General features: G+C 36.9%; 1 protein-coding gene across 2 annotated transcripts in view; it reads right to left on the reverse strand.

The window, feature by feature from the left end:
* Positions 1-12,947, reverse strand: part of BRIP1 (BRCA1 interacting helicase 1) — a 64,109-nt gene extending 51,162 nt beyond the window's left edge. Inside the window, exons 1-11 of one of the 2 annotated variants that reach the window (XM_049804040.1) lie at positions 12,907-12,947; positions 12,228-12,333; positions 11,897-12,015; positions 11,278-11,406; positions 10,375-10,486; positions 9,702-9,872; positions 9,295-9,422; positions 8,253-8,387; positions 1,677-1,970; positions 971-1,192; positions 251-450 (exon numbers count right to left, since the gene is read on the reverse strand). In XM_049804040.1, the coding sequence (XP_049659997.1) occupies positions 251-450; positions 971-1,192; positions 1,677-1,970; positions 8,253-8,387; positions 9,295-9,422; positions 9,702-9,872; positions 10,375-10,486; positions 11,278-11,370 (1,355 nt within the window). In that variant the 5' untranslated portion in view covers positions 11,371-11,406; positions 11,897-12,015; positions 12,228-12,333; positions 12,907-12,947. Of the gene's footprint in view, positions 1-250; positions 451-970; positions 1,193-1,676; positions 1,971-8,252; positions 8,388-9,294; positions 9,423-9,701; positions 9,897-10,374; positions 10,487-11,277; positions 11,407-11,896; positions 12,016-12,227; positions 12,334-12,906 lie in introns of both variants that reach the window. The other variant, XM_049804039.1, reaches the window with a different exon arrangement.
* Between the last annotated feature and the right edge of the window lie 36 nt (positions 12,948-12,983).

Consider the following 12,983-nt stretch of genomic DNA (forward strand, 5'->3'; position numbering starts at 1 on the left):
AGCATAACATACTGTTCAAAACAGAATTTCAATGCTTCCCTTCAAGAAGAGTAATTTTTTTAAAATAGCTCAAAACCCTCTGGATTCCTTAAATGAACACAAATCAGGTGACTGAGTAGTTTGAAGTATACCTTTGTTGCATTTTATCTGATGCAACGTCGTAACCAGTAAATTGCATCAGCGAAAAGAATCTAAATGTAAATTTTAAAAATACTAATTGATATAATGGAATTAAAAAGAATTGCCTTACTTGGTCAAAGAGCAGCACACAGCCCGTAGGGGCTCATGATCCTTCTGTCTGATGTTGTTATTGACCATGAAATCAAGCTCTTCTCGAGCAACTCTTAGTTGACTTTCTGTAACACTGTAGCTCACTGACTCCCGAGCACAGTCCTCAATATTATGGGCTTCGTCTAAAATGACTACTTGGCCTTTTAGGTTAATTTCCATCTAAAAAAGAAAATTATTATCTAGTAAAACAGAGTGAAAGACATTAACAAGAAGCAGCAACTAACAGAATCCTGCTAAAAAAAGTGCACGTTCTGCACCACAGTGCAAGCAACAAAGTTTTCAGCTTTTTGATCCAATTTCAGTAACCCAGGAAATAACATGGGGGTGGGAGAGCAGGAAAGCCTTATCTCAGCCTGGATGACTATAATCTGAACCTACTACGCTTTCCATAAACCAAACAACTGTGAAGTCTGCAAGGGTTTCTTTTCCACTGATTGAAAAAAAACCATGTGACTGATCAGCTAGAGTATGAGACCAGTGGAAGCATTACCTGGAATACAGAAATGCGGGGTGGGGGGAGGGCAGAGAGAAAAAAATCCTTTAACCCAGGAGTTACTTTGTAGATAATATTTTGGATATAAATAGGATTTCAGTTGACCATAGCCACTGAACATTATGTTCTTTTTTAACTTCCATTTAACTTCAGTTATTGCAATCTCTTTCTTACAAATATACTTACGCTCTCCCGTATCTGTGGGTCAAGGAGATAATTGTAAGGACAAAATACAATATCTGCGCCCACCATGAGTTCTCTGGCTGCAAAATATGCACAGGCACGAAGCTTCTTTCCCAGGCTCACTAAATCTTCAATGTCCCAAGCCTGATACATCCTATGTGCAGACTGTAGAGCATGGTGTTCACTGAGTTTATGAACACCGTGATAGTAAAGACAGGACTTGCCCTAAAAGCAAATAAGTGCAGATAGCGGTTACATAAAATAATGAAAACCAAGTAAGCTTAAAACCTCCAAGTTGTTACATGCATTTGGCTTCATTTCCTGGAAACATTTCTAACAGCCACTTATTATGTCAGACAATAATGAAAAACACATCATATCAGAAAGAAAACAGGCAAATCCATGTTCCTAAAATGTACAGCAACAAAGAATTCTTCTTCTTCTATAAAACCAAAGACAATTTAAGTATTACTGAGAACGTTAACCTAGCAGTTATAAATATTATTCCTATCATCATAAATTTTTTCAGTATTGATACCGTGTATCAACATTTTCTAACAATTAATATTTAGTTTAAACCAAATTACCAGGAGGCATTTAACCAACATAGTACAAAGGAGTAAAAAACGTTACTCATTCCAACTGTTCAATGACCTTTCATTTTAATATATTTAAATGAATGCTCATTTTCTGAAACAAAATCACTTACATGTTTTCCTTCCAGCAATTCCACACACATTTCGTTCCTGTTACTACCACTGCTAGACACCACTGGATGAATACAGGTATAATCCCGGCTAGAAAGAATTGTCATAGGGACACTGGAATACGCTGTTCTCTTCAGCTCTCTGGTAATCTGGGATATTTGCTTGTGCGTTCGTGTTCCAAAAAATATTTTGGGAACGAATGACCGATCTCCATTTTCTTTCTTCTTTGAGTTTCTTTTATCTTTATCAGTTTCTTTTCCAGAAGAACAGGAACACTCAGTGCAAGGGCCAGAAGACTGCAACCCAAGACAAAAAAAAAATTAACAAAATCCCACTATAAGATGAACATGCTAAATCTGCTTACGGTCTATTTAGAAAATGCCCGCTAGGGTAGTTCAAGATAGCCTGTTAAATCGCCAGGTTGGCCTATCAAACTGCAGAAAGTTTAAAAATGTTAAAGCATACACACCATGTCCTCAAGCCTGAAAATCTTGAAAAACTTCTAGCAATCACTAGATACATCTTTATCACAACCCAACCATAGAAAGAATTATTATTCCAGTGGAGTATTTACACATCTGAATAATGCAAATAAACGTCTCACATTTACGCTTCAGCCTAAGAACACAGCTGTTACAGAACAAGAAGTGTCCAGCTACTTCGATGAATAAAACCTTGGGACCAGACACCCAAATTAAAATAGTGAGAACATTTTTCCTTAAAGCAAGCAGAAGAAATCTAGATGATTTAATGAAATCTGTTTGCAGATAAAACAGACTGCATCATACACTCTCCATTAGAAACGTTTGCCGTGCCATTATGTCAAAGGCCATCTAGTAACTATGAGAATAAAAGACACATAGGGAATCATTCTAAACAGAACCTAATCTTATTTGTTAAAAGCCAATTCTTTTTCTTCCTGAGAAGCATCATGTTTCATAATATAAAATACTAGAAATGAAATTGTAATAACTGGTGTGAAAAGACACACAGAAAACAAATAACTTGTGAGTAACCACATCCACACACACCTCCCATAAAAAATAATGGATTCTTCTAGTGTAAATGAGTTTGTATTTGGTTTTCAGGTGATAGTGCAAGTAACAACATGTAGCTGCCTGCTCAAATACTCCTCCCTCCCCTTCTAATTGTAATCAGTAAGATTATCCATTATAAACAAATGCTAAGTCATGCCGTGTGTTACACCACAATTCTGGGGATCAAGCTGTCTTTTAGCCTCCACTCTGAGGAAAAGCAAGTTCGCATTACCCTTAGTCCCACTCAGCCTTGTCCGCCATTAAATATTACAATACATGATAGAATGCATGTAAATGTAACCCTTCTGGAGCTGTCACTCACTGGGATAAAAGGTTCACTGATGTGCCAAATAAACAGGCCCTCAAAGCAGATAAAGTTACACCCATGCTGGAATTGTTACATTCCCCTCTCAGGTTGCCAGTAACAGCAGATTTCATTACGGTGTGCTGCCACATTAAATAGCCAGTTCCAAATATCCTGCCTTCTATATTGAATAATTACTTATTCACTGAAAGGATAAAAAGAAGAGTTATGAATGGGGCTCTTGTCAACAGCAAAGCAGGAAACAGCTGACACATGGTATATGTTACATATGTAGCAATACTCAACTCCATTTGTACTCACACAGAAAACTGCAATGCAAATTATACCTTGATATTTCTATCATCTATTTTGCTCTTTGAAATAATGAAAACCACATTACCATGCTAACAATTAATATAACTGAAGCAGTTACTGTGTAGGGCCTTTAAGAACATGTTTATCTTTTAATTCATGTCAGTTTGAGTTTTCAGAGGTAAAAAGAATACACAGAATTCAAACATGGTAACATACCACTAATACTTCACTGCTAATGCTAAGCCTCACATTTAGTTTGCCAAATAAAAGTAACAGAAAAATATTAGGGCTGACAGCGATTTTGCAAAAGTTGTTTTAACAACAGGAAAATACAGGTCAAATAAATATATACATAAAACATGAACAGAAGGTTCTTCTATGATGGGTTTTAAAAAACCCAGATATATTTCTTTTTTATGAAAAGAATAGAAAGTGTTCTTATGTGTAAGGCTTATAAAATTACAGTATTTTACAGGTAGCCTTAAAAGTTTTTCTTAAAAGGTTTGAAATTGGTATAATACTGGCTTTTAAGAAGCACTTTAGCCAGTTTTAAAATGTTACCTTTAACTTTGCAAAAAGTTTAAAAAAAAAAAAAAATACATTGAGAAAGTTGTAAACTCAGACTGATTTTATAGTAACTAGTAAGAGCATAAAACTGCCTGCAGTAGTTATAACATTTCTGAAAGCCACAGACACCATTAGCCCAAAATACATAAATAAATAAAAAAAACCTTTATAGAAGGTCCTTTATAATGAAGAGAATCTTTCAGAAAATGGTTAAAACATAGCTTAAAAGTTGAGTTCTTCATGTTATTTGCACATTATTCAAGCATGTCAATTTGCACTTGAATTCTTTGTTATCCTTTAGAAAATGGTTTGGCCACCTTTAGATTTTATTAAAAACAAGCTATTTTAATTCTATATTTCTATAAAAAGAATTACTGTTCATATCACATAGCAAAATCTAACATGATGTTAATCTCCCATTACTACAGCAAAAAGAAAGATAATACTCTCCAGCTGAACAAAGCGATAACACCAATATGGCAGTTTCCATAGCCATGTTGCCTCAAATTTTTAGACTCATAACACAGAGATACTGGTTAAACGATAATAAAATTAGAAAATGTTTCAATTTATTTATGAAATATTTGGGGGGGTGCTGGGTGCTGACGAGAAATAATCAGTATTAACACAACAGACAACTATTTCATGATACCCTCTGGCTTCAGAACTAAAACTGTTTTCAGCAGTTTGAATCTGGGATAGAGATTTTCATTTGGGGGGGTGGGGGGGGAGATACTCCTCTACTTTCTGCAGTATTTAATCAGAAACATCCAGTAACAGATGCTGTTAGAGATCAGATGCCAGACTATATGGACCTTAGGCTAATCCAGCTTGTTTTTACTTCTGTCAAGGGGTAGATAAAACAGCCTATCACATCAATATTTATATAGCAAAAAGTGGAAGTCTGATTAAAAAAGGAATAATCAAGTCCACCAACCTGTCCTACGTGTAAAATAGAGCTAAACAAACACTGAGGCTATGATCTTTGAAACACAAAGAGGTAAGAGGAGTTCTTCATATCTTCATCTACATTTCCTGGTTACAAAGCCATCTAAATGATACAGCAGTGAATACCTCTTGTGTGAAATATCACACAAGCACAATCTTGTGAGATATCAGCAGTGACATTACCAGAGCTTTTCAACTATTCCTTTATAAGCTCTCAAAAAGCACAGTATTCTGCTGCTGCTGCAGCCTCTTGATTAAAGTACACAAAGCAGCTGTTTATCCTCTCACAGTAACCAGCAGGTGAACCCAGTTCAATATTTATCACAGGCTTTCACAGATCACTGCTAACCAAGCAAACGTTTTAATTAAGCTGGAACTTGCTTCAAAGAGCTCATTCAAAATGTCAATCAGCAGGAAAAGGATCAGATACGGTGTCAGGTGAGAGCGTGTAATACAAATCCACAACTTTCTTCATCCCATCGCGGTAAATTAGCCTATTCTGGAGTCCAGACCCTGATTGTAACAGGCTGCCAGTCTCCTGGAATGTGTAACAGAAGTCACTCAAACTCCATTGTGAAGGTTGTAAGCAATATGTTAAACTGCAATGGGCTAGCACATTAAGACAGATTCTTTTCACAGTTGTTTTTTGATACCCCAAGTGTTTGTTACACTACTCTCCATTTACTGTTTACTTTTTTTACCTAGTATAAATGGGGATTCCTTAACCCAGCTGCCCCAGTTTCTCAGACCGTATGCTTTGACAGAAGTAATCGAGAGAGTACCACAAGGGTATAATTTCTCATCTAAACTCACACTAGAACTGCCCTCTTTTGCAAGAATTAACAGCAGAAGGACAGAAATGGATTCCCAGGCTCCGGACTGAAAGCAGCTAAGAACAGGCAGTCACCCTGGGCAGAAGATCCTCACCCACAGGATCTACCAGTGTTCTTCTCGTGCAGCAATGCGGGGCAGCACCTCTCATGCTCTTACAACAACCAACCCATTCTCTCTCTTGGGCTATAAAAAGGACTTGACAAGAAACTAAGTTTGCTTTAAGCACAGGATTGACTACAGTAAAACACAAGTTATATATACACAAAGGCAGGTTTGTCTCATTGATTAAGAAAATATTTTTATTGCATTATTGTATCATACTACATACTTAGTCCATTATGGTAAGTTTTGAACACAACTCCAGCTGACTTTATTTCATAAGCTACACTAGAACAGCATTTTTATATCCAACAGCCTAGGCTGTGATGCTCTTCACATCTTAAACTTAAGGTAGTTAAGCCACAGAACTAAGGCCTTACTTTCTGCAGTTATTTCTTGACACCAGAGAAGTTCTCAGTCTTCTCAAGTAAAAGTTCATCACAGGAAAATAACACCTTATTCTTTCATTCTTAAAAAGAAACTTTTTTTACAAATAAATAAACACTGCTTTCATTCTTAAAAAGAAACTTTAACAAAAATAAAACACTTTTATTTCTTTGTAGGTTGCTTCTTCCTAAAGAAGTAGTAAACACTATAGTGGTGAAACCTTGAGTAGTATTCTGTACTGCCTGTCTGCAAAATCAGACCCATGGATAGCACACTGTAACACACAGATGTACAGCTAAACTACTGTTAGAAAAATGAAGAGTTTTCTTAAAAAAAATCAGTGAGTATGATTCAGTATTTTAACAGTTAGTTGATCTATACTAAAAATTTTCAGTTTTCTTCACTACATGAAGTTTCCAGAAGTTGTAAATCAAGTTTTTCAGATACCCAAAGTACCAAAGCAAACTTTACAATCAAGGAAGGAAGGTCTTTTTATTTGAAAATCAACAGCACACTCTGCTGGCCTGTGTATTTCAAACTACCAATTGAAGTTCAGTAGCACAAAGCATTTCAAATCCTCTTCAAAAATCTACGGAGCTCTCCAAAACTAATAAAAAATACTTCCCATCAAATGACCTAGAACACAGATTCACTTTTGTCAAGATTTAGGTCCCAGAGTCTTAAAGCAATACCAAAGTCTTTGGCTTCTTTTGTGTTTATAAAGGCACAGTATACTGGAAAACAGCTCCTGAAGTTAAAACATGCACTGATTAAAATAGAAGCTAATTTAGGACATACAAAAAGCCAAGTGCTGTTGAAAGAGGTGGAAAGAGAATTGAAATTCTTGTTGAAACCAAGCATATTTCCAAACTTACATAAAAACTCTGTACTTAGAAGCTGAGTTACCTACAAGATGGGTATTACCATAGAACATTAAAAAATATATATATATTGGAATGGGAGGATGTTCTTTTGAAAAAAGAAAGTAGATATCTGTACTGAGGAAAGAAATGAAGGTCAGACCTCCTTCCTTTCTTATATTTGTCTCAAACATATGATTTTATGATTTCATGGAGTGCTCCTATATTTTAGTATTGACAAGAACTATTCTGTCACAGCCTTTGATAAGCATTCATGGGAACTACAGCACTAATGTAATTTGGCATCAGACATTCATCTCTACTGCCTCAGATTTCTTCTTCTACTGGTTTTGCTTCAACAAACTTTTATGTAAAATCAGTAAGATTCAAACACAAAGACATGCAGAAATGCCTAGCAGAAAGCTGCAGAAACAGCTGCATATTCGTACCTCAACTTCTCATGTTGTACTTCTGCTACGGAAAGTGGCAATTTAAAAAAAAACCAAACCAACCCAAAAGGTAAATCTATCACAGTAACACATAGGATTTTTCTTCTTAATCATGTGCAATATTTATTACTCATTTTTTGTTATAGTATATTGTAATGATCAGCTCCAACTTTCTCCATACAACTTTTTTAAGGTCTAAAAGGCACACATGTTAATATTAAATGCTGTCTCTCATTTACTACATATGCCACAAAACAACGAATGGCAAGTTGAACAAAATCTACAAAAGGTGATGTCACTTAATTTCTATGGTCCTACTTTCAAGTTCTTCCATAAAGTCACAAATCTACTATAAACTGGAATATAACACAGATTTATATCTGCTGTACAATTGCTGTCACATATTGAAAGTTTACAGGCTGAATTGCTGCACCAGATTCTGCACTACGGGGGAGCCATGGTAAAAGAGTTCAACCCACTGTTTAGAAGAACACCTTTCACAGAAATAATTTACACTTTGCAAACGACATTGGTTAGACAGCACTATTAGGAGCAAAAGCCACTGCAGTTCTCGCTATTGATAGTGACAATGTATTACTTTAAAGCAACTTACATACTTGGGAACCTCTACATTAGACTGTAATGCAGTCAAAGGTACAGTGTTTTCTGAAACTATTAACAAGCTGCATTTAATGCATAATTTCTTTACAGTATTTTTTTTTTTTAATTGCTCTCAAACTAACAGTCCTGATGTAAAAGATATTACTGTATTACTTACTGTTTTGGGACAAAAAGTAGTGGTTTTCACACTTTTTTCAGAGTGAACCGTCAGCTCTCCATTTTTTCTCTGATGATAAACTTCTAAAGCATCGACCAGCTGCACTCCTTTTGCAAAACAATGACGTTTTCTAACCTGCCAGAGGAAAAAAAATGTACCGTGTTCAAATACACTGAAGTATGTGCTTATACTAGCAGTCAGTGATTTTGTTTCAACTATTTTCCAGTGAGTATGTTTCAGTAACACAGTGCATCACTAATATTTGTTAACAGTTTAACCAAATCCAAGCCACACAAAAATAATTTGGAAAAAGCTATAAAGTTTTAATTACAAAATTCAGTAACAACAACAAAGAAAAATCCATAATTACTACTGAGCTTTTCTTCTTTAATTTCCCACTGTTACAAAACTGATAGACGTTACAATACTATATAGATACAAGCAGAAAACTTCCATAACTAAAACAGGAAATAAATTCAAGCCATATTGATCTAAAAACTTAAACAAAAGTAACCATCTGAGCAATACTCTAAAGCAATGTAAAAGCTATTTACAGTGCACATCTGAATACAAGTACTAAGCTACACGATACCAATACTGACACAGATGCAAACATTACACAATATTGTACTCCACATATTAGGCCAGAGATAACTACAGTTGACAGGATATAAAACAGAACTCTCATACATTCACAGTATTATTTGTATTTCTAATACGTATTTGGAAGAGCCCTTTCAACTCTAGAATCTCATACTTTGACTTAATATTACAGATCAACTGGGGGTAAATATATTTGAGGGATATTAGGTATTTAAATATGCAAGATATAATTTAGGACATGGTATTATGAACAGTTTAGTGCAACAATGGACTCCTTTGTAACAAGAAACAATAAAAATGAACAAAAACCTGTCAATCTTAACTATGACTGTGACATGATTCAACTATTCCCTATGCCCTTCTCTGCCATGTTGATTGGTGTTTGACAGCTTTGTTGAGCTACGCCTGGATTATTTTACGGCCAATAATCTTTGCTCACCTGCTGCTCAGTTTCTAAAGGACGAATCCTTTTCCTGTCTACTTGAAAATCATCATTCTCATTGGCACACAGAGATAATCTTTTTTTGGCAGACAATTTTGAAGCTAGCGTTTCATTTTCCTTACATTCTGTAATTAAAAATAAAATAAAAGGTATGTCCACTACTAGGAATGCATTAAATAAGGGCCACATTTTAAAAATAGAATTTATTATAAATACACATGTAGGAAATATTATTAGACGTTTTTAGACCCATTAACCACCATTTCCACGCAGGGCAGAATCATGTAGTACTCTGCTATTATGATCATAAAAAAAGTCCCCAACTTGAAAGCAAAAAAGTTGACATCACTCCCTACATATTTTACTTCCAGAACGGATTTTTAGCTGCCTATGTATGAAGTTACCTGTGTTTGTCAGCGGGCTTCCAGGTTTTACAGAACTTCCTGTTTCATAATTATTAAAAGAACTAGAAGCACCATGATTCACACTTGTCGCAGCCTCGTTGCTCTTAGATTGGGAATGACACGTGCAGTGACATGGTGGTGAGGTCTCTGGCTTTCTGTCTTCCTTTTCACCTGATGATGTAAGCAGTGATTTCTCTAAAGGACACCGTCATTTGTCTTCCATTAAAACCTACTCAAGACTATACATGAGAAATAGACCTTCAAAACAGTTAAGATGAAAGCTTTTGTTTAGGTACCAGCTATAAACCTTATGCCTCTACCAAGTCTGAACAAGCCACCCTTTGAAAAACTGCAGTGCAAAGAACGGTAACAACTTGCAGAAATGAAAAATACCCTTCTTTTTCAATTCAATCTGCATGACTACAATCCAGAAGTATTTTCTTTCTAAGTTCCAACATCCATACAATTCCCTTATAGGAACAGATATCTAAATCCAGCTTAGTATTACTGGCCGTTACAGTTTTATGATGCCAGTAAGGCAATATGTATAATGGTGGACAAAGACCTGGTTAAATTCCTGAACCCAAATGTTTAAAGGCTGATAAACAACAACAGTTCATTATAATATATTTTGGTAACAAAAACTGGGCAAACAGACACTAAGACAACTTACCATGCAGAGACTGCTGCCATGATAATGCAGAACAAAGTAATGCCAAGCTTTTGCCACTTCCTGTAGGGCTCTCCAACAAACAGTGTTGCCTGTTATTTAAACCCTTAACAATCTTTAAGGAGAATAACAAGAACAAAACCAGAATTAATAGGAAAAAAACCAAAGAGGATGTCTTTAACTAAGCTAGAAATAACTTCTAAAAATAGATCAGGACACCTGCTGTCTTGTAAAACAAACGAACAAACAAGCAAAACAACCAATCAATCAAACAACCCCCCACCCCCCTTTAATAATAACAACAGGCCAACAAGCCTTAGCTGTATTTCTCTCAGGAGGAACATGCCTCATTAGCAATGCTCAGGGGTTCACTTACAGGAAGCTGTGAAATACTTACCTGCTAACAACAATACCTGATGGGGCTAGCTTGCTTTCTTTAGTCTTACAAAACGTTGAAAACATCTGTCAGACAACCAAACCATTTGTCCCACAGAGAAAAAGTGTTTAAAAATGGTTACAACTGTTTAAAAATGTTTAAATGTAAAGTGAATAATTCATTTTTAAAAACCTCTCCAAAAAGTGAAAACTTACTGAAATATCGCATTCTGTTTAAAATACAGATGTTTTACTATATCATTCCCTCCTTACAAACTTGAAAAGTTATGTAAAACTTCTGTTACAGTATATCTAGTTAAATAATCATATATATTACAGAAGACATAACTTCTTTCTTCGCATAAATGTTCACAAATCCAAACGTACTTCAGCACTCCCTAGTCATGGGCCAGGTATCACTGTACAGCACTGAGAACAGTAAGTTAAGTTACAATTGAAATTCTCAATATATTGGAGGCTCTCAAAACATAAGCTATTAGTTTAGCAAATATTAACACAAATTCTACTTACAGCATTCATCATAGCAAGTTGTGAAGGATAAGCCTTGCAAGGGAATATAATCTTCACTCCCCCAATAGTATATTCTGACACATCAGAAGACATTGCCACTTTTTCCTTCTGTTTACTTCAGGTTTATAACTGCAATAAAAAACCAGTATTAACAAGTCAACACTAACAACCAGGCAAAGCCTGAAACAACATATGGCACCAAACAAAAACAAGCAGAAAGTGCTAACCTGATAAGGGGGCTAAGTGGTTCAGGATATTACCAGAACTGGCATATAAGAATTTATATTACACACCATCAGTTCAGACTCAGTCCTTGTTACAAATGAGAGCAAGTTGCCATGAGCAGCACCAGCAATTTAAGCAATTTAAATAAAAGTACGAATGAACTATGCACATCATTTCAGATTCTATTTCTCAGACTGAATATTGTTGGGATAAGAACCCAAATCCTTGGGGAAAAGTACGTTATGATGTTTAATAACTAAAAATAGCCAGTTTTTCAATTCTGCAGGTCCGTTAGCTTGAACTCCAAGAGATTGCAAACTACAAAGATACAGTAGACAACAGTACCTTATACTGTTCATTTTATGACAATGAGAAAATAAAACTGGACACTGACCTTAGAAATGAGATGTTTTAAACTAACATTTTTCTTCCACTAGTAATACTGTAAGTATTCAGGGGAAAAGGAGGTGTCATTCACTTTACTGTCCTGTATTATCTTGCATTTCTCTCACTCTGCATAATAAGAGAAAGTCAGTTTCCCTATCATGCTAAAATGTTGAAGTTATTGAATTAAAAATACTGAAGAGGCATAGGTGGCTTAAAAAAAAAAAAAAAAGCACATTTCTTTAAACGACAGAAATTTTTTCTTACAGATTTTCAGCATCTACAAAATAAAAGAGCAATTTTAAATTGGCAGATTCCCTATGATAAATTAACTCACTAACCTGTGTCCTCATCTGCCTTTTAACGAGTAACGTATACATCAAAAAACCACCAATGTATGGCATGATTCAGCTTCATCATCAATTTTCTCAACAGGAAAAAGAAATCCTAGCGAAAAGAGAAGGCTAACGTGAGTTTACATCCCACTTCCCCTTCCAAAAATGTAACCGCACCCCTTGAAGGCTTTTCCCTAACACATGCGGGGCGGGGGTTCGCTTAAACGAGCACAGCTTCGAAGTGCGCTTTGCCCAAGAAAAAAGCAAGCCCCCGCCGGGGCAGCGGGAAGAATTCAACATGAACGCGGGCAGGAGGCGGCAACGGTGCGGGACACCGGGAACGGGGAGGGACACCCTTCGCCCCGCTCTGCTCCGCTCCACCTCTGGGAGGACCGGGGCCGCTCCCCAGGGACACCCCGACGCCACCTCGGCCCAACCTCTAGCTCCAGCCCCGGGGAGAGTTTTTCCGCCTCTCCGCGGCCGAGGGCAGGGCCTGAGGAACCGGCTGTCATTCTCCTGTGCGTGCCGCCCCGCCCCAGCCTCCAGAGAGGCACCCGGGCTTTTCCTTCATCTCCTTTAAGAGGCAGGGACCCCCAGAAAGCCGCTTCCCTCCCTCCTTCCTTCCTTGCGCGAACCCGGTCCCCTCACAGCCGCGCTCCGCGGGAGGCGGCGAGCGGCCCCTCACCTCAGGCGACGGCGGCCCTCTCCGGCGTCCGTCCTTCCCGCCTCCGCCCCGGCGCCAATCAGCTGACAGGAAAGGGC

The sequence above is a fragment of the Accipiter gentilis genome, chromosome 6, assembly GCF_929443795.1.
Source record: "Accipiter gentilis chromosome 6, bAccGen1.1, whole genome shotgun sequence".
NCBI classification, from domain to species: domain Eukaryota; kingdom Metazoa; phylum Chordata; class Aves; order Accipitriformes; family Accipitridae; genus Astur; species Astur gentilis.